The sequence below is a fragment of the Mytilus galloprovincialis genome, chromosome 10, assembly GCF_965363235.1.
Source record: "Mytilus galloprovincialis chromosome 10, xbMytGall1.hap1.1, whole genome shotgun sequence".
Classification (NCBI taxonomy): Eukaryota; Metazoa; Mollusca; class Bivalvia; order Mytilida; family Mytilidae; genus Mytilus; species Mytilus galloprovincialis.
Window position 1 is genome coordinate 46940632 of NC_134847.1, and position 22368 is coordinate 46962999.

General features: G+C 36.3%; 2 protein-coding genes across 8 annotated transcripts in view; both read left to right on the forward strand.

Moving 5' to 3' along the window:
• The first annotated feature begins 8014 nt into the window (after positions 1–8014).
• Positions 8015–10876, forward strand: LOC143049501 (uncharacterized). Its single transcript, XM_076223114.1, has 3 exons — positions 8015–8957; positions 9520–10476; positions 10743–10876. Exons 1-3 carry the CDS (start codon positions 8015–8017, stop codon positions 10874–10876), a joined length of 2034 nt encoding a protein of 677 aa, XP_076079229.1.
• Positions 10877–14156: 3280 nt separating this feature from the next.
• The window catches only part of LOC143047676 (AT-rich interactive domain-containing protein 1B-like), a 55432-nt gene continuing 47220 nt past the window's right edge, over positions 14157–22368 (forward strand). For 5 of the 7 annotated variants that reach the window (XM_076220866.1, XM_076220868.1, XM_076220869.1 and 2 more), the window contains exon 1: positions 14157–15443. In XM_076220866.1, the coding sequence (XP_076076981.1) occupies positions 14712–15443 (732 nt within the window). In that variant the 5' untranslated portion in view covers positions 14157–14711. The remainder of the gene's footprint in view (positions 15444–22368) is intronic. The other 2 variants (XM_076220871.1, XM_076220872.1) reach the window with 2 other exon arrangements.

The following is a 22368-nucleotide window of genomic DNA, read 5'->3' on the forward strand; positions in this document are numbered from 1 at the left end:
GAATTTTTCTCTCTTACAAAAACTCAATTTAAGAGTTGATACAATGCCCGGACCAATGCAAACTCAAATAGAAAAGCAAAACCGGCAGCATACTTACTACTCAGATTTACCTATAGAATTCGAACTTCATAAAAGGAAGTTCGGAACACTTCTACACTCACTTACAACATGTACATGATGTATACAAACACGAAAACTGAAAAAAAATCATTTGGGGACAAATCGCAATGAACTACGATAACAACAAAAGCTTCTTCAATCCCTGAATTAGTTTCAAATTGATGAATTTTAGCACTGGTGACGGTGTATTTGATTGTCTTCATTTGGTATCTACTTTTTAAAAGGTTACACCAAACTGTGTAAACAGCAAGAAAGATGTGCTGGAGCAGTCAAAAAAACTTTTATATAGTACAGTTAAACCATTTCTCTCTTACATGTTTACCGTTTTTTCTATTCTTTTTAACATAACCCACTACATCGAATGAGTATAATATAGATAAACAGCATTACATCTTTATTTTACATTGCTGTTTGAAGAAAACAAAAGAAAAAGAACAAACTCTATGTTTTTGTAGCCTGTTCTTTGTCTTGTGGTATTTTTTTTTTCAGTTTTTTTTTCATCGCGTTGCAAGTCTGTTTTCGACTTCTTGTGTCTCTTTGGTTTCTTCTGCGTCTCTCTCGGTCGTTTAATTAAGACTTATGATGTCCCTTTTTTGGTTTTTTTTCCCGAATCTCTTGATCTTTTTCGACTTGTGATATACCTTTGGTTTCTTCCGTCTTTCTCAGTGAACACACAAAATGTACCTATAATGTCGAAATCAGTTTAGGGGAAACAGTCAATTCTATAGTAACTGTATACTAGTAATAAAAAAAAACTACAATCACAAATGCATACTCAATAATAATATAAACAATAGCACACCTTATTAAAGAATGTTCGTTGCTACATACTTGAAGCATAATCAAAGTACTTAATCTGCTTGGCGTGAAATCATGTCCTCCTATGCTCCAGTATTGATATATATAGCTGTAGTTGAAAGAAAATTCCATTAAAAAGATACGTGCAAATGAAGTTAAAATTAAAAACTGAGGGGATAAGCAAATGAATGTTCACCCTAGAAAACTACTAGTAGACTTCTAGACAAGTTTACTGATCCTTCCTATCAAAATATATGTGTAGTATGAAGCAGACATACCAGTATCTTTTGGTATCCTTTATTTCAAAATGAAATCACCTAGTTTTAAAATATTCAGGAAAAGGACATCGTTTATATCAAGAATGAAGGAGTTAAGCGTGTCGGGAGCGATGCAGGACGTTTCAGACAAACTTCCGCATCTGCCACGTTCGTTTCCGTCATACTTTGCAAAGTTGTTTCGGTCATACTTTGTAAAGTTGTTTCGGTCATACTTTGTAAAGTCGTTTCGGTCATACTTTGTACAGTCGTTTCGGTCATAAATTGTACAGTCGTTTCGGTCATACTTTGTAAAGTCGTTTCGGCCATACTTTGTAAGTCATTTCGGCCATACTTTGTAAAAGTCGTTTCGGCAATACCGTCAGATCGGCCACTCTTTTCAAAAGTCGTTTCGGCAATACTGTCAGATCGGTCATAATTTGTAAAGTCGTCTCGGCTAAACCGCCAGTTTGGCAATTCTTTTGTAAAGTCGTTTCGGCTATACTGCCAGTTCGAATATACTTTTGTAAAAATCGTTTCTAATATGCCAGTTCGGCCATACTTTGTAAATTTGGTTCGGCCATACTTTTGTTAAGGGCATACGATACAGTTTTGATCCCGTATTTACATTTTGATGAAAATTGCATGTAGGCTATTTTTTACCTGATTAAATCAAATAAGTAATAAAAAATATACCTTCATGTGCTACTTTTTGAGTAAATTGAGGTTCAAATTTCAGATATTTTCTCAAAATACGGATTTGTGGACGTATTTTTCCTTTCCATAGAACACAGAACTCTTATTATTTGTAATTTATGTGTTATATAAATATTGCATAAATTTGTACATTTTATTTTTACAAATAACTCAAATTTATAAAATGATCACGAATGTAGGGAAAAAACGTCATTTTTTACATTATGGCCGAAACGACTTTACAAAAGTATGGCCGAACTGGCAGTACGGCTGAAATGATTTTACAAAATGGCCGAAACGATTTTACAAAAGTATGGCCGAAACAACTTTACAAAAGTATGGCCGAACTGGCAGTACTGCCGAAATGATTTTACAAAATATATATGGGGAATGTGTCAAACGGCCCGTATGAAATGATTTTACAAAATGGCCGAAACGACTTTACAAAAGTATGGCCGAAACCACTCTACAAAAGTATGGCCGAACTGGCAGTACGGCCGAAATGATTTTACAAAACATATGGGGAATGTGTCAAACGGTCCGTAAAGGTACTGATACTAGTGATTTTTCTAGATGGTATTGTCTTATTGAAGTAGCTGGTCTTGATATATCATTTGTGAAACGGTTATTCCATAACGGTCAACCAACTCGTGATGGCGTCCATAAAATTTACGAAGGGACGATTTTAACTTCACCATTTGAAACTCTTGGCGAAATGTTTATGACGATAATCAACCAAGGTTCGTTCAATTTTAAAAGCTAAATATATTGACGTTTTCGCGAAATTAGGTACACATAATCTTCTTACGTAATCAAACCAAATGTCATTTTAAAACAGGGGGGTCTCAAAAAACATATTGAATTAACCCCGCCGCATTTTTGCACCTGTCCCAAGTCAGGAGCCTCTGGCTTTTGTTAGTATTGTACGGTTTTTAATTTTAGTTTCTTGTGTATAATTCGGAGTTTAGTATGACGTTCATTATCACTGAACTAGTATACATATTTGTTTAGGGGTCAGCTGAAGGACGCCTCCGGGTGCGGGAGTTTCTCGCTGCATTGAAGACCCAATGGCCATTGGTGGCCTTCGGCTGTTGTCTGCTCTATGATCGGGTTGTTGTCTCTTAAACACATTCCCCTTTTTCATTCTCAATTTTATTCTCGTGTATGTTGGTATGTCGACTGGCCTGTCATGTGTGGCTTTGTAAAACATGCTCAATCTACTCGATTTCCGTCTAAATTATAGCGTTTGTCATTCTAGGGTTTTCATGATGTATTGACTCGATCACTGTATGTTCAGTGGCGTAGCCAGGGTTGAAATGATGTGGATGTCTCGGCGCCGATCGGAGCGAGGCGAAATTTTTTTGGACCTTTTTATGCAGAAAATTATTTTTATTTGAGAACATGTACTCCCACAGAATCCGACACTAGTTAGATTTTTGTTTAAATTCAAAATTCCCACCAATACATATAATTATTATTTATATTTTTAACCAAATGTTATTGTTTCCTCGAAACTACCATCATTCAATTCATAAATATTTGATGTAAAGTTTCCCACCCCAGTGGCGGATCCAGAAATTTTCATAAGTGGGGGCCCGTTGACTGCCTAAGAGTGGGCCCGCTCCGGTCATGCGCCAGTGATTCCCTATATAAGCAACCAAATTTTTCGCAGAAAAGGGGAGACCCGGGCCGCCTTGCCCCCCCCCCCCCAAAAAAAAACCCGCCTCTGCAACCAATCTTAAAGTTATATTTGGCGTATATGAACTGAAGTGACTAATCTTTCCAGGAATTTGAGTCTCGTGACAACCTTGGGTTTTTGATTTTTTTATTACTGAGCTAAACGCGTTGCAGGAGACCTAGAAATACCGGGTGTCCGATCGTCCGGTCTTGTTAGCACTCTTATGTGTACAATTCTTGTCAGTTTAAGTGAAACTCATATCATAAGCAATGTCTTTTACAATTTGGAAAATAAGTCGTGATCAAATATTATATTTTTAACCAGTTATGACCATTTGAAATATAAATTGTAATGAAAATCCCATTTCATTTGCTGTGAAGCTTTTATTTCTTAAGATATTGAAAAGAAAAAAAGAAAGAAAAAAAAGTGTTTTTTTTAGTTATTCCCTAGCTTGTTCCTTGTCCTTTAATATATAAAATATGACATGAAATGTGCTTGGCGGTGAACATTGGATCTTTGTTCTTTACTGATTGAAATTAAAATTAGTATTTGAACCTAGATAGAAACGGGAATTCATTAGCCTAGGACTTATCACGATCTATTACAAATTGATTTTTTCATCACGTCGTTTACCATGTCGCAAGAAACGTTACGATATCATGATATGGTGTTTTAGTTGTTAGTTGCTATAGTCAAATGAGAAGTCATCACTCCACTAGGTTCAATTTCAGATGAAACATGTCCACGGGTCTGCGTATCAGTCCTCTCCGCTTGCCTAAGCCGATGACGTAGACTTTTTTTTTACGACCAAAAGTTAACTTGAAACACTATTCTGCGATTCAACTATCTTGTTTACATAAACGAAATTATCCTTAATGAAAGACCAGGCATAGTGCTTCGAAAATGACTGCTCATATCCTCAGCCTTGTTATATTTGGATACTTCCGAGTTAAACTGCTGCTATTTTTTACTTTTGTCAAAATGATGTGGATGCTTGAGCATCTGAGCATACGTGCAAGCTACGCCACTGATGTTGATGTCGCAAATCTGGCATCCGGTCATCTTTTGACCATTTCAAGGGAGTCAATGTGATGTTTTCTGCGATATGGATCCCATACTGCAGAGGCGTACTCAATTTAAGATGTGGGCGCACTAGCGATGTATAGGCCTGTGCTTTAATGTCTTGAAGACACTTCCAGATGTTTACGTCTTAGGAATCATAATACTCGGTTGGATTTTGTGATAACGTTCTTAATGTGTGATGGATGTTGGTGAACTTTGGATAGTTGTCCTATCATTTCATACTCTTTTATCGTTAGGCTTATTTTTCTTGATACTCTCAGTGTGAACAGGGCCGTAACTACATTGAGGCAAATGAGGCAAATGCCTCATGTAAAAAAAAAAAAAAAAAAATGAAACAAAAGGTTGTTTTCATATCAAATTGTTTTCACGGAAAGTGTCTTGCAAGAAGCAAGTTCTCTTCATTCTCTGGTGTATCCTCTGGATGTTTTTCGTTATCCATGTTTCTATTTTCCTTTTAGTTTTCAGAGTTGGTGGTCTATTGTTTGTACTTCTGTGTTCCGGGTTGTCTTTTGTTCATTTATTGTCCTACTTTATGACTATAGTCTGAGCGTTGATTTTCATTTGTAAACGTGGTTTTGCAATGTTGCATGTCCACCGATGTCTAGAATTGTGCTAAAAAAATATTTTAAGAACATGCGATGCTACTCAGTGGACACAAAAAAATTTGCCCTTTCTGCATGGATAATTGAAATTCATATCAAAGAATACAAAACAGTTTGTTTTATTGTAAATAAAACTAGATAGCTGACATGGTTTGAATTAAAGTAAGGTCACATAATTCCCGATATCAAATAATTTGAAGAAAAAAACAAGGTATTGCCATATATGACCTTTTACACTGAAGGGTTAAACTTGCATTAAGTCGTGTTGAGACCCTTTAACAGATAATAAAGGAGTATGGGGACATAATCGCACACAAATTCAATGCATAGAAAAAATACAAATGATCAATGTTCAAAGTTTGTGTTCCTGCTCTTCATCTTGATAGTTGCCGGATGGTCTTCAACAATACTTTTAAAGAATCATTAATACCGTAAAAGATCATAAAACAAGGTGAAGATAGTCCCTAGTGTGGACTTAAGCAGTACTAGTACTTAACGTATAATACTGCAATGTCACTATATTTAAATCTAGTCATAAAAAAATCACCAGAGTCTAATCACAATACAAGACAAGAACAGACAGAGAGATACGGTATTAATAATTATGAGAATTACGATTCTTGCTTTATCCTACAGATCGGTCTTTTAATGTTGACTCTAATACCTAAAAGTCTTAAATTACAATAATTACATTAGATGTATGTTTCATTATAATACTTAATTCTGATTGGCTAACTGCACATCACGTGTTATTCCGTAAGCAGTTGCATTGCTCAATACAACTTTTCATTCATGATAACACGTGGTCCAACAATAAAGTGCACAGGTGAATTAAATAAAAAATATATAAAATTCGTGTTTTCATGATCATAGCTAAAAAATGTAATTATAAGTATTGAATGCTTCTTTTTGTAACTTTATAGGGTTGTAAAAGCGTTGACCGTGCACACATTTTTAGAATGAAGCGCTTCCGCGCTTCATACAAAATGTACTTCGGTCAACGCTTTTACACCCCAATAAAGTTATAAAAAGAAGCATTCAATTCTTAAATGAATCTTTGTTTTTGCTTTGGGACCTGATTGTCGAAAAAAAATATCTAAAAATTAATTAAGCCGTTTCAATGCAAGAAAGAGTCTGAGAAACGCTCAGAATGCACGATTTTGCGTTATTTTTCTCAGAGCTCCCCAGACCCCTCGCCCAAAATATATTTTGCCTCACTATTAAAAGAGACTAGTTACGGCCCTGGTGAAGCATTTAGCTGCGGCGTGGAATGTCATTTGCTACCTCTCCGCTCATTTAGTCAGTTCTGTTAGATGATCTTATATCTTGTTGTAGTTGTAAGCTGTACTCACTACCCTTGATGGATCTATATAGGAGCAAGTCGTCAGCAAATAGACGGAGGGTTGACAGTGATGAGATTGTTTCTGCCTTATCGTTGGTGTATATTAAGAAACAAAGTAGTTCCAATAATTTACCCTAGATGTGGAACTCCTGATCCTACTGGTTTGTTCTCACTGGCTTCTCCATCTAGACATACTCTCTTGTGTCGCTGAGTGAGCCATGTCGAAATCCATTGTGAAGTGTTGTATGGTATCCTATAGTTTAACATTTTCTTAAGAAGTCTTTGTTTTGGAATGTATCGAACGCTTTTTAGAAATCAAGGATAAGCAAGTCAATTTGTCCTCGATGGTCCAGTTCACTTGCAACTGTTACTATGTGTTAATGAGATGGGTTTCACATGATCGATTATGTCTGAATCCGTGCTGAAAGTTGGATATCATAGGACTTGATGTCCTTCAAGATGTCAATGATGTGCATATAGATCATGTTTTTCCATGAATTTACATATTGTAGTTAAATATTGGGCGGTAGTTTATTGATTGACTTCTGTTCCCCTGTTTGTAGATGGCTGTGATGTTTGCTTGTCGCCAATTTTCAGAAACATTTCCACCGTCATAAAACTGTTCATAGAATTTTGTGTCAGGAACGGTGCAATTTGGCAGTGTGCTTCTGTGTAGTTCATCTAGACTGTTTGCTTTTGTTGGGTCTAGGAATCAAAGTTTAGCTGTTTCTCAACCTCTTCCGATCTGATATGTTACTTCCTCATAATTGGCCATATTTTTGGTATCCTCTGTCGTGAAGACACCATCATATTGAGTGTTCAATATTTCTGTTTTCCTTTGCTGTCATGCTCTCCGAGGTTGTTCTGGAGGGATGATATTCCTATTGTGTCTTTTTCCTTGATTTTATATATTTCCAGAATTTCTTGCCAATGTTTAGTTTAGTGTTTTCTTCGTCCTCTTGATTTAAGATTTATCGAACATAGTTGTCATGGGCCTCGTTCATCGTCTTCTTGACAAGGTCTGTTTGTACTTGTGCCAATTTTTATTGGTGTTATGTTTTAGCAGCATTGTATCTTCGCTGTCTGCCTCGTGTCTGTCTTCTGATATGTGTGGAGATCTAAGGCACATGTTGTTTACGTCCTTTACCGAGTTATATGTGGGCCAAGGCCCATGAATTATTTAGTTGCTTGCAGCATGATCTTTTAGTTTAAACAATATTTTATTCAAAAAGTGCATGAAATATAATTATACGCTATGGAACGATATATACTAAGACACCCTCGGGGCTGTGCGAGAGCGAGGGAGGATGAACAGCCCATAGGACAGGATCAGGAAACGACTATGGAACCGACAAGGACAACGAACCAGAACAACGGATGTAAATGTTTTTGTGGTAAAGTCTGTAAGAATTCTAGAGGTTTGAAGATCCATCAAAGCAGAATGAAATGTGTGCAACCCCATTCTGGCAATCAACGCACAGAGAGATCTGGTCAGACGGAGGAGGAGACCATCCAGGAAGCAAACCACAGTGATGATAGCCTCCCTGTGACCCAGAGTGAGGATGAGCACGAGGAACAGCCTACAGAGGTAGAACAACTTGACGAGGCAGAAGAGATAGAGAGGATAGAACCAACAGTCCATAGAGAAGATGGGATAGAAACAACAGTCCGTAGAGAAGACAGGATAGAACCAACAACCCGTAGAGAAGAGAATGAGCCACGCAAAGAGAAGATCAAATGGCCAACGAATGCAGACAAAGCAGCTTGGAAAGCTCTTGACGAAGATTTGGAAAACATCTTAGAGGCAACATTAGCAGGCAGTGTAGACAGAAAGATAACAGCAATGACGTCCATTATTTACAGCGTAGGAAAGGACAGATTTGGAGTGGTACCACAAGGGAAACAACCAACAAAACAAGGCCATAGTAACCGGAGACAGAAGAAGATCAAGGAATTGAGAGGAGACTTGAGAAGGTTAAAGAAGAGGTACAAAGTCGCCAATGAGAATGAAAGGTTACCATTACAGCAGTTAAGAAAGGAAACTAGGGAGAAACTTAACACACATACAAGAGCAGAAACTCATAGAAGAGATAGAAAGAAAAAGGCAAAGGAGAGAACAACATTTACAGCAAACCCAGTTCAGTATATGAAGCGATTATTTGGAGCGAGAGGATCTGGTAAACTGGAAAACTCGAGGGAAGAAGTGGAAGAACATCTCAGTAAGACCCACAGTGATGAGAGACGAGGAGACGACCTGGAAGAATGTGAGAAATTGTTAACACCAGAGGAGCCAAAAGAACAGTTTGATGAGTCAGACCTGAAGTTCCAAGAAGTGCAGGACGTAGTGAGAAAGGCAAGAGCAGGGTCAGCACCAGGACCAAATGGTATTTCATATAGGGTATATAAGAACTGTCCCAGACTGATCAGAAGGTTGTGGAAGCTATTAAAAGTAATTTGGAGGAGAAAGATGACAGTCATGGTACAAGGCAGAAGGATGTTTTATACCAAAAGAAGAGAACTCCAGGAAAGTTGAACAGTTTAGAACCATCTCCCTATTGAACATTGAGGGGAAGATATTCCTGGCAGTTTAAGCAAGGAGAACGACGAGGTACCTGCTTGGCAACGAATATATAGACATCGCAGTCCAGAAAGGAGGCATGCCTGAAGTATCTGGTTGCATCGAACACACCAGTGTTATTACACAGATTTTAAGAGAAGCAAAGGAGAAGAAAAGTGACTTAGCAGTGTTTTGGCTAGATCTGGCTAATGCTTATGGGTCCATACCTCACAAACTAGTAGATCTGACATTGGAGAGGTATCATGTTCCACCAACTATCAGAACTATGCTGCGAGAGTATTTTGACAAGATTGAAATGAGGTTCACAGCTGGAGACTTCACCACAGCTTGGCAGAGACTTGAATTTGGAATACTAACGGGGTGTACAGTATCAGTAGTCCTGTTTGCAGCAGCAATGAACTTAATTGTAAAATCAGTAGAAAACCCAAGTAGAGGACCATTATTGTCATCAGGGGTCAGGCAACCACCAGTAAGAGCTTTTATGGATGATATGACAGTGACAGCAAAAACAGTCATAGAGGGAAGATGGTCTTTAGAGGAATTGGAAAGGATGATTAAGTGGGCCAGAATGAAGTTCAAACCAAGTAAATCTAGAAGTTTGATAGTGAGGAAAGGCAAAGTGCAAGATGAGACATTTGAGTTAGCAGGTGAAAAGATACCAACAGTTGGAGAGAAACCAGTGAAATGCCTAGGTAAAAAGTTTGATGCAACACCAGCAAATATGGTAAACATGGGTGAAGTTCAAGTGCAATTGGTAGAATGGCTGACGAAGATAGACAAAAGTGGGCTCCCAGGAAGATATAAGGCCTGGATATATCAACATGGGGTCTTACCAAGGATACTGTGGCCATTACTAGTTTACGAGTTCCCATTGTCCAAAGTGGAGGCCTTAGAGAGAAAGATCAGTGCATGCCTAAGAAGATGGTTGGGTGTTCCAAGAAGTTTCAGCAGCATTGGATTGTACAGCACAGATACAAAGCTACAATTACCAATGAAGGCATTGACAGAAGAGTATAAAGTTACAAAGACAAGACAGGTTATGACGTTGAGAGACAGCAAAGATGCTAAAGTGAGAGGAGCCAAAGTAAAGATCAGGACAGGAAGAAAATGGAAAGCAGAGGAAGCAGTTAAGGAAGCTGAGACCAGACTAAAGCACAGTGTCATCGTTGGTGTAACAGCAGTTGGTAGACAGGGATTTGGTATGACAACAAAACCAAGGTGGGATACAGCAAATGAGAAGGGACGGAGGGAACTGGTGCAACAGGAAATACGACAGATGGAAGAAGAGAGTAGGAATGTTAAGGCAGTGGGAATGAAACAGCAGGGTAGTTGGTTGAATTGGCAAGGAGCTAGAAGCAGGGCTTTGACCTGGAGCGAGATTTGGAGTATGGAGGGATACAGATTGAGTTTTCTCCTAAGATCAGTGTATGATGTTTTACCAAGCCCATCAAACCTCTATACCTGGGGGTTGATAGAAGACCCAACATGCACCTTATGCAAAGACAAACCAGCATCTCTACAGCATGTTCAGTCGCACTGAAAGATGGAAGATATACATGGAGGCATGACAGTGTATTGAAAACAATAGCAGCAAAGTTGGATACCACCAGGAGAAAGAAGAGAAAGATGCAGAAGAACATCACATTTGTAAATTTTGTGAGGGCTGGAGAAAAGAAAGACAACCAGGCAGAAGGTTTAGGGATACTTGGAACAGCATCAGACTGACAGATGACAGCAGACATACATCAACGCATGAGTTTCCCAGCAGAAATAGCAGTAACATCGCTAAGACCAGATATAGTCATTTGGTCACAGGGAACTAGGCAGGCGGTATTGCTGGAACTAACAGTTCCATGGGAAGACAGAATAGAGGAAGCTTATGAAAGAAAGATGGCAAAATACCAGCAGCTAGTAGAGGATTGCAAACAGTGGGGATGGAGGACGTGGTGTATGGCAATAGAAGTCGGATGCAGGGGCTTTGCAGGACAGTCAATGTGGCGGGCACTTAGGACCTTGGGAGTGGTAGGAGCAGAGAGGAAGAAACTGATTACAGAAGTGTGTAGAGAAGCAGAAGTGGCATCACAGTGGATTTGGAGGAAAAGAGACGAAGTGTGGAAAAGTGCAAAGTGATAGAACAATGAACAGTTATTGTGTAGATAATGGAGAGATATAGATATACAGAACAGCATTCAGTTACAGAAGAACAGCAATGACATCAGCTGAGACATTGGAGCCGTGTAGGCCATCCAGCTCCAGGTTCAGATTGATCACCTGAGCCGGCGCACCTCTGGAGGTTGTTGTGGAATAGCGCCGAAACAGCCAAGGAAGGAGGACTCCACCTGATGATGGAATTGGATCAGCATTCCTTTGATGTTTACAAGGTAATACAATATAATTACAGGGGTTCGGAAACAAGAAAAACTTATATAATTAAAAACCAATTGTTCAGAGAACAATTGAAGGTCTTTCCACCAGTAAATATCTATTTTGATATTAAAATATTAAAAATCAGTCTAAAATTTCAGTTCCTATGGCTTTCTGATGTTCAGATATGAATTTTAAGCAAAGGTCATAATCTAGAACGTCAAATTAACCTATGACCTTGACCTCAATTTCAAGGTCACTAACTGATGATCTCAAATCAAAAGACCCTAGGTCTCTAATATGTATGGTTAATAAGTTATATCACTTTACGCATAATTTTAGATATGATAGGGGCTAAAACTCCCATTTATTGTCTACGCACCCTTTCAACCAAAATTATTAAGTTACGACATGTCGCAACTAACAATTTAGTAAAAATAATTTGTCGATATCTTATCAGGTTAATGAAAATGAGTGAAAATAAGACAAATTCAAAAATTAGAATATGACCTTGACCTTTGACCTTGACCTAATTTTCATTTTTTTGGACCAAGGACCTCAAATCAAAAGATCCTAGGTCTCTATCACTTATGGTGTTCCAGTTTAAAATACATTTCAAAATTTCAAATACAAAAAGGGAAATAACTCTCATATGGAGCGTTCATATTGTTTCGGTCGAAATTGGACAAATCATGCGAAGGATAAAACGAGCAATTTTATAAAATAAATTTGTCGTAATCTTTTACGGTTGCGAAGGAGTTGTGATAACAAGGAAAACAGTGTTTGGGGAGATAACTCCTACAAAGAAAAGTATTCGGTTACGCAGGGTAAATTTCAAAAGCGCATAAACTGTTCGATATCATATACCAAATATCTAAGCGACATATTGCGAAACAAATGTTTATCGCAAGAACAAAATTTGGCGGAAGAAAAAAAAAAAAATAATCAGAAGAAAAACAATAGGTCTTTCCACAGAAAAGTGGAAAGACCTAAATACGTCTCCCTTTAAAAAAAATTACAAAATTAGGAACATAGTATATAAGAAACTCGTATAATCTAATTTTCAATTCACATTTAACATGTTTATTCTGTGGTTTGCTCGTTACTCAGCAGTCAGTTTGATCGAAAAATGTGATCAACTCATTTTTTTTTTACAATTATGGTTCATGTATCTGAGAAATATGTAAATGTTTCGAAAATAAGGTAACATTAAATCAAAGTTTCTACATCTAAATCGACATAGACATGATCTTTTGGATGATATGCCCAGTTTTCTTCTACAGTGTATTCTTCCATGCTGTTCATTCTGTTCCCAATTGTCTAGGAAGTTTTCTTTAGGTCCAATCATAGCGCTCTTTTTAAATAGGTGCACGAGTCTGGGTTTCTTTTTCATACTTTGGCTTTCCTACCTTTGATATTTGCTACTTCGATTTTACTAATAAGTCCTGGATTGGTTGTCATGAGTAGGTTTAGTGTGTTTTGTCCTTTAGTTGGTTTATTTACTATTTGGTTCATGTCGTAGTTATTTGAGATTTAACTATGATTAGCTTTTTCCTAAATGCTTCTTCATACTGTGGGTTATTAGGTTCACTGTGGTTGTTTGCTAGTTGAGATGTGGCAGATTAAAATCTCCTCCAAGTATGACATTTTGTAGGTTTAGGCGTGTGTCCACGGTGCAGTTGATAGATATCTCAAGTTCTTCACGTTTTTCGATGACAATGAACTTATTTCAATGCAAATTATTTTTTATAGTTGGGACTAGTTAGAAATGAATTTTAATACACTGATTCTTCTCCTATCAAACTTTTTCAGAAGGTTGGGTCAGTTTAAAAAAAGTCTTTTAGTCTTTTTCAAGTTATATTTCAAATTCACATGCAGGTTCCCGTATGCACAACAACTGCATTTACAAGCCAGTTACAATTTTACCAAATGTGTGTAATTTCTGAACACTTAACCACATGATATGTCTACATACGAGTTCTTTTTTCGTTTGAACAGAATACATATTCGAGCTAATTTACTTTTTTCATAAAAATATTGTTAATAATACGATATTTTTTTTGCAGCGTCATATGATTCTCATGTGATAGATCGCATATTTCTGCTAGAGTTATTTCCCGTGCTAAATAAGTTTTGAGAATTTCAGAGGGTGGACGTTTTATAACGGGAACAGCCTGGTTAAATATTGCAAATAGAATTTTATCTCCTAAAATTGCACCAATTATTCTTTGTTCGAAAATTCTGACATTTTACTTTATCTTCGTTATTTTAACTTTAGTTTGAAATTTTCTAAGTCAATAAACTGCTACATGCGATCTATGCACCAATACTGTCAAGGAAAAAATGAAAACAGATACATTTGCATGCTCAATAATATCAGATTTTCCCGTCTGATTGACGTCAATAGAAAGCCTTCAGGCAATCAAATGCTCTTCTGTTCATCTCCCCAGAGTAAAGGTCAAATTTTTGTTTTCTACAATATAGTCGCCATAGAAACGCTTCAAATATATTTTGATAGATGTTATTTGAATTTTGAATTCGGATTTGAATTACATTTGATGCAAAATCAAGCCACCCCATTATGAAATTGTCACTTTTTTGAAACAATACGTGGGAGGTGAAACGATTAGCTAATTGAACAAGCCGTGTTGAAAAGAAATGCCTCGGACGCTTCACAACTCAATATTAGTATATCTGCGCTCAGTGGACAATTTACGCAAAAGAATTCCCGAATTTGATAGAAGTCATGCTCCGTGTTCAAATTGTATATTTTGACACAGGAAATGATTGTTATTGTTTTTAAAGTATACATAGCACCCATAACCAATATTTTCACGATCCCTATAGAGGCGTATGAATCGCTATTCTCGTCCGATATTCCCGCTTATTGAAGAGAACAACATAATACACTGTTTGATAAGACCATGCTGCCATCTGACTAAGATTTACCCTATTGCAATCTGCCTCAGTTCGATACATGCGTGTTTATTGACAATATTAGGACGCACCGCAATTCAAGAAAAGTATCCCGAAACATGTGAGTTGATTATTCATAGGTGTCACGGTCAATTTCTCGCTCTAGAAGGGTGGGTAAATAGAATTATGCTGAAGAAACTCTTCTGTGTATACAACAAAGACAGGAAACTGAAGCCACTGGAGTCGACCGGAGGGTCAGGAACTTTTCGGTAAGTGAAGTATGGAAAATGCTGGCCCTGGTAAAGGGCATACTAGACAAGTCAAGAGCAAAAAACTTAAATCACCGAAGAATTTACGGGGAAACACAATGGACTCGTTTCAAGATGGAGGCCAACAAAACATGAGCAATGAACAAGGCGAATATTTTAATCAAATTGAAGGGCCTAACATGAACGTTGATATGAATAACTATCCTCCATCATCTAGGGAACAGATGATGGGGGTTGATAACTACGGAAGAATGAACCCAATGATGCATCCAGGGCAAATGCAAGGGTACAATCCGTATAATCGTGAAAACTTTAACCCAGGCGATCAACATGGCGGAATGGCAGGAAGTTCAGAAATTATTAATCAAAATACTTTTCAGGCTCAGTATATGCAGCCTGGAATGAAGAGTGGACATCCAGGCAAACCGAACATGATGCCTATGAGGCCACAAATGGGCCCTGGTGGTCCAGGAATGCCACAATCCTATCCACAAGGACAAAGATCAATGTTGTCAGGACAAAGCATTTCACAGCAGTCTGGACCAACACCGACACTAAATCAGCTTCTGCAGACACCAAACACACCGGGGAGGATGCAGGGAAATAATTATGGTGAATATCACCAGAAAGTGGCACCCGAAATGACAGCGCAAGGGACACCATATAACATGCAGCAAGGTTGGACGGGAAATAGACAACCAGCCAGTTTTCCACAAGGTCCAGGGACTCCCTACAGGGGTCAGGTAAGTTGTTTTTATCTACTTTCACTTTGACTAAAGGAAGTCATTAACTGCCATGTGACACTAATCTATTGATCATGTTTGTATTGCCCGCCAGAGTTGTAAATAATCTTATCAATCTAGTTACATAATTACTTTTTCTTCCAAGTGGTTATTGATAAGCTATACTCAATTATAAAAACATAAATGGAAAGAAATATTGCATTCATTATTACCAGGATTTATTGGTGGTGCATTTTTATCACATGAATGAAAAATCAATTTTGAATTTGGAGGCAAGACTGTTGTGACCTTTGTCTGATTGGCTGGGAAGACCATAAAGCAATCAATTAATCTCAGTCCTGGGATAATCTATTTTCATTTGTGTAGATAATAAAAGCATAGATGTTGGAAATCCCCTAAATTGTTGAATGACATCCAAGAAAATGAAAGTAAATCTATTATTGACAGATGCTTTGAAATTGTTTACCTTTCTGTATGCATGAGTAATTTTATGGAATTTGATATTTCATGCATTAAAATATTATTGATTTTTATATAAGACTTTAACAAGATTCATAATTTTCTGAGACTTTCTTCTGGTAGTTGTATTCGGATATTTTAAGAGTGTGTTGCTCATTTTTACTTACAATAATCTTCTGTGCATCTTTTTGATTTGACTATTATGTAAAATTTATTTGTGTGACAGGGGTTTCATTATCTTTTATGTTGACTGGTACTTTCCCCATTTGTAGGTGGTACTTTTCTATTTATTCCATGATTACCTTATATAAAAAATCCTACATTTAGGTGGTACTTGTCAATAGCAGAGAAGGGTAAAATACCGGGTACCGCCTCCTAATGAATGCCCTGGTGTGAATACATGTATATACTACTCAGCCAAGATTTTGCAAATGACAAATGATTTTCCCTCAAATGACAATTTTTTTGCCGGTAAATCTTGTGTAAATGAATGATTGTTGAAGTTGTAAAGTCCTTCACTTGATAACAATGTTTTATTATGTATGTCATTAATGAATTCAATCAAACACAATATTATGATCAGATGGTTGCAACTCCAGGTGAAGTGAGTGACATTATCATCCTAGGATTTTCATCTTTGCGGTAAAAACTCATGTTTGTCATCACTGTATTTTCAGTAAAATTTTCTTGACACAATGCAAGCATTCACTGATCTAGTATACATATTTGTTGAGGGGCCAGCTGAAGGACGCCTCCCGGTGCGGAAGATTATCGCTGCATTTAGACCCATTAATGGCCTTTTGGTGGTTTCTGCTCCATGGTCGGGTTGTTGTCTCTTTGACACATTCCCCATTTCCATTCTCAATTTTATACAAGATTAATCCTGAAAAACGAGAAATTTTAAATGTTTCAACGTAGCATATCATTCTATTCTAAGATGCTACTCAAAAGTTTCTGCTGTAGCAATTATCCATGTTTCGCAGAAAAGGAGCTCACAATGATTCATCCTACTTTTTATGCCCCTGTCGTAGTGGATTGGGCATTAAGTTTTACCCTTGTCTGTCTATTCATTTTACATTCATCCATATACATTGTACTGTGAATTCATTATTATTCTTTGGATACCAAGTTTTGGTGGTTTTCATAGGTACAGGTTAACCATGAATTTAAATGTTCAACAAATTACAAATTTTCTATCAGGTTGTATGCAGACGTTGGCAAAACCACAAAATTGCATATCCGTGAAAAGACAAGTTTTCTGCAATCTATGAAAATTGGTACCCACGAAAATAAATGAATCCATAGCATCCCAAATTGGTTTCCATTCTCTAAGTTTAGTTTTTCTCAACCAAATCTTGTATCAGTCAGTTATTCTGCAACTTCTTAAAAACATCCTGGCAAAATTTAACCCAAGTTGCCTTGATTCTTGACATCTAGTTTAGGCTTGCTATTGATTTGCTATTTCAGTTTTTTGGGGGTTTACCATTTAAAAAAATGACTGAAACATTTCTCTGTATACATGTATTATCAAAATCTTGACAGTGGCCTACCAAATGTTACTTACAGTTATAATGGTTATACAAAACTTTCAAATTATTTTCTAAAAACATGGTAATTGTTAGAGTGAAAAGAACTATATCTTTCACGTCTTGGTGAAGCATGAAACAAAACAGAGGAGAATGAATATTCCACAGATTTTAGGTTATGCATATTACAATATTTTAGACCTACTGGTCAAAGCTTATCTTTGAAAGGAAATTTGTATGAATTGGCAAAGAAATGATTAGAATAGGACAAATTGGTGGCTCTCAACTGGGTCCAGGGGAGCACCTTGGTAGTTGTATTGATGGAAAAGGCCTCCCCAGATTGATTTGTTGTTTTGGAGTCTAAAATTACAATTTCTTGGGAGAATGTTGATGCCCATCGTCATAGCGGAGGGGGCATTAAGTTTATTTTTTTCGGTATGTACAACCTTCCTTGCGTCCCAAAATTTGTTTCTGTTATAAAACTTCAGTTTGCCTCCACCAAATGAAACTTATGCACAATGCCTATTACCACAATTCAAAGACCAAGTTCCATTTTGGTGGTGTCACTCTAACCGTTCTATAGTTATTCACTTTTACAAATTGAAAAATTGTGTAGTTTATCTTTAATTTTGATGCTTCAGTAATTATTGAAGAATTTTACTCTTTATTGATTTCTTATTTTCCTACAGCTCAAGAGAACACTTGAAGTGCCAAAACAAAAATGATAAACTTCATATAATATATGTAAAAATAATGAGACGTGGTATGATTGCCAATGACACAACTATCCAACCAAGTTCAAATGAATATATAAAAAAGATGTGATATGATTGCCAATGAGACAACTCTCCATAACAGACCAAAATGACACAGAAGTTAACAACTATAGTTCACTGTATGGCCTTCAACAATGAGCAAAGTCCACACATTATAGTCAACTATAAAAGGCCCCGAAATGACAATGTAAAATCAACGGGATCCCAACCCTCCCCTAAGTTGATACAAGCAATTGTAGGCAACAGTATGCCCTTCAACAATGTGAAAAATCCATACAGTATAGTTCGCTATAAATGGCCCCGACATAAACTACAGATTCCTGATTTTGGACGGACACTTAAACAATGTGGTGGAGTTAAAAATGTTTTTGAGTGCCAGTCTTCATGATAACTTTTTTTTTAATTCACAAATCTGAAAGCAATTTTACAAGCCTGCACCATCATCCTTGTGGTTAAGACTGTAGTCCTTAACCATCCCCTAAACTGGGACAGTTCTGGAGTTATTATATTAGATAATTTTTGTAGTCATGGTGGTGGCCCTGAACAAAGCTGTGTCCAAACTAGGCTCTTTTTTCTACAGTTCCCTGTAGTCTTTAAGTAATATATAAAAAAAAAACAGTATGTGTTGGCCCTTTCAAGAGTTTTCTTAATTATTTTATATGATTAGAGTGTAAGAATTTGAGCTCATTGGTGAATGTGTCCCCAGTACACAAATGCCCCATCTTCACCATCATTTTCTATGTTCAGTGGACCGTGAAAATGGGATAAAATCTCTAATTTGGCATTAAAATTAGAAAGATCATATCAGGGAACATGTTTACTAAGGGACGACATCAAAAGATCGATGTAGGATAAAAAACTTAAATCAAATAGTTTGGGGGTGGGGGGGTTAAAATTCTGCAAGTTTTGTATATCTAAAATCGATTTTTACATATATCCCTATTGGTAAATCAATTTTTCCCAAATTAAGTTAAGAGGGGGGGGGGGGGGGTTCAGTGAAAAAACTATGTGAATTAAGTTTTTTATCCTACATTGAACTTTTGATGTCGTCCCTAAGTTTGAAGTTGATCAGACTTCAACTTAATCAAAAACTACCTCGACCAAAATCTTTAACCTGAAGTGGAACAAACGGACACACAGACCAGAAAACATAATGCTCATAAATGGGGCTAAAAATCAGGATTCTCATATTTTATTGTATATATTGTTAAAAAAATCAAAGATATTTCAAGTGACAGAATGTACTGAAATGTCCCTTCTCAACAGTTACCAAAACTGTGACTGTAGTCTTGTCTTAGTTTGTTTTGTTGGTACAGGCGCTAGTGTGCTAATTATTATATAAGAATGCACCAAGTAATAAATAATTGCTTCTTATGGACCCTTTGAAAAATCAAAATAGTCTTTTCAATTACTTTTGCACAGAATGGTACATGGGGTGGATAATTACTCGGGACTAAATAAACTAGTTTGCTATATTATTTTTGAGAAGAAAAACAGAAATCAAAGCAAGGATACAGTCAGTATTGTGCTAATATTTTCTAATTGGTCTTTTAATAACAGTGAAATTTTATATCGATATAAAAAAAAAATTGGCCACCAAATTGTTTTTCTAGCAGTGTCAGGGATAGCAATATTGTCAAAAGCTGATAAAACAGAGTTATACCTTATTAAGCTATATAATTTGCTTCTTTAGTTTTCATGGGTTGTTGAGTATCCAAGATTTGTGGAGATAAAGAACAATTTAGATGACATAAATAAGTTATTATTCACATCCCATTAGCCCAGTCTTTATTTTTCAATGATTGTTGCAAATTTAGGATGATTTTCTGTGTAGTAATATGGCTAAATAAAAATATATGTGTGGTTCCAGTAACCCTACCGTTTCTACTTTTTCGGCTTAAAAATAGCCTACCCTAAAGATTTTATTGTCATTTTTCATTAAACACGGTTAAAAGTCAGAATGTTGCTCCCATAGACTCAATGTAAAATAAAACATAAAATAAAAAGAAATCCCTACCTACCTACCCTAACTTTTTTTCAGATGTAACTGGAACCACACATACTTTTTTATTTGGCCCAAGAAGAAAATATCTTCAGATCTATTCTGCTTGTCATGACATACTTTTGTTTACAGGGTACTGACATATGTTAAACCTTAAATTTATCTTTCTAATTAGATAAAAGGGAAAATACGATTAAGAGACATAAGTTATAAAAATCAGACATAAATGAATTAAAAGCTTGCATGATTGACTTGTAAATATTACTTTATTGTTGTACCTGGATGAACTTTGACACTACAGATTATGCTGATTAGCCATGTGCTTTTGTCTAATTTTGATTGGCCATTGAAGGATGTCAACATACTCCAGTGTAAATACCTTGGGAGATTATTGTCATTGAAGATAATAGAAACTGATATGTTCCACTTTGATGAATGGCTTTGTTAACATATCCAATATATTATGACATTAAGGCAATAAGATTACATGCCCTTTGTATACAGTATAGTAAAAGCTTAATCCTTTGTAAATTTTACTATTCAATAACACAAGAAACCAGTTCATCTTATGGTAAGATCCCATCTTCTGTTTTAAAATTTATAAAGAAAATGATTCTGCTCTGCTTTAAACTAGACATCCACATCTGAAAATATAAAGCAATTATCGAGGAGTAAGTGGGTTTTCTAAGTGTTATTGTTCCTCATGAATTTAGTCAATTCTAAACAAAAGTTTACTACTGAAAGAAAAAAGAGAAAAGTCATAAAATGGTTCTGTACGCATTAATGACAATTTGTAGTATATACGACTTGGCATTAATATGAGAAGACAGATTTTAAATAAGATTTAAATATTTGATTATACATGAACAACTGTTCGTGTAGATTGCGATATTCTCCTTTGCCCATGGTGTCAGCACCCACATATCCGACCTTGCAAGCATATGGTTGGAATAAAAGTATAAACTGGAACTTTTATTCATAAATTAATTCTGCAAACTTGTATCGACTGTCTAAGTTTTCCAACTGTTTACATTATAATGATAATCATGTGGGATGGAGACAATAGAATTTTATATTGAGGAATATAAATTTGTGGAAGTGCATATGTTACATTCATCCCTTCCACAAAAAATGATGTAATTTTTTTTGTCCCTTCTTAGCTAAGCAAGTGTCAAAGGCTTGGTATACTTGTACAAAGGTTCACCTATCAGAAAGTAGAAAACCTGAATGCTTCATACCTTGTAAATTCAATGCCTTGTGATACAAAATTTTCATTTTTAAAAAAAAATTGAGAATGGAAATGGGGAACATGTCAAAGAGGCAATAACCCTACCAAACAGCAGACAACAGCCAATGCCACCAATGGGTCTTTGACACAACGCAATAAACCAATACGTGGAGGTGGTTCTCAGTTTGCCCCTTAATAAAATTGTGAACCAGTTCAGTGAAAATGGACGTCACAATGAAATCTAAAGCATATACTGTAAATGAACTAAAATTAAAAACATATAAGATGATCAATGGCCAGACGCTCCTGACTTGGGACAGGGGCAAAAATGTGGTGGGGTTAGACATAATTTGTTAGATCTCAACCCTCCCTATTATTTTCATAGAACAGTAACTAGCTTCAACAGATATAGTTTTCTAATCATGTGAATTTGTTTTATGAGTAATAGGATAAGTATATTTGGTACTTGGATCATCTGACGTAGACTCTTTAACATGAAATTGATGAATTAATAATTTAGGTAATAAGATTTTCTGATTACGTCCTTAAAACACAACAAAAAATTAAAGACCCACCATTATACTGAAATTAGATTAAACAAGACTATACCCAAATGTCCAAACTCTGTCTTATCACAAATATAATAAAAAAAAAAAAAAAATTGTACTATTTAAGAACAATTCATTCGATTCTCTGAACAAAAATAATTACTTGAGATATTCTAGTCACTGGACATTGTGAACACTGTAAAATCTTGAATTTGACATTTGTGTTTATTGACTTGGAATACTTTGATTTGAAAGCGGATGTCAGACATTTTTGTTTAGTGATGTTAACCAGTTAGTTACATGTAGGTTGGACACCAATGATTAGGCCAAAAAAAATATATGTCTGTTTCCTGTTTCCCGACCGACTCTGACTCAAAGCCCCCGAC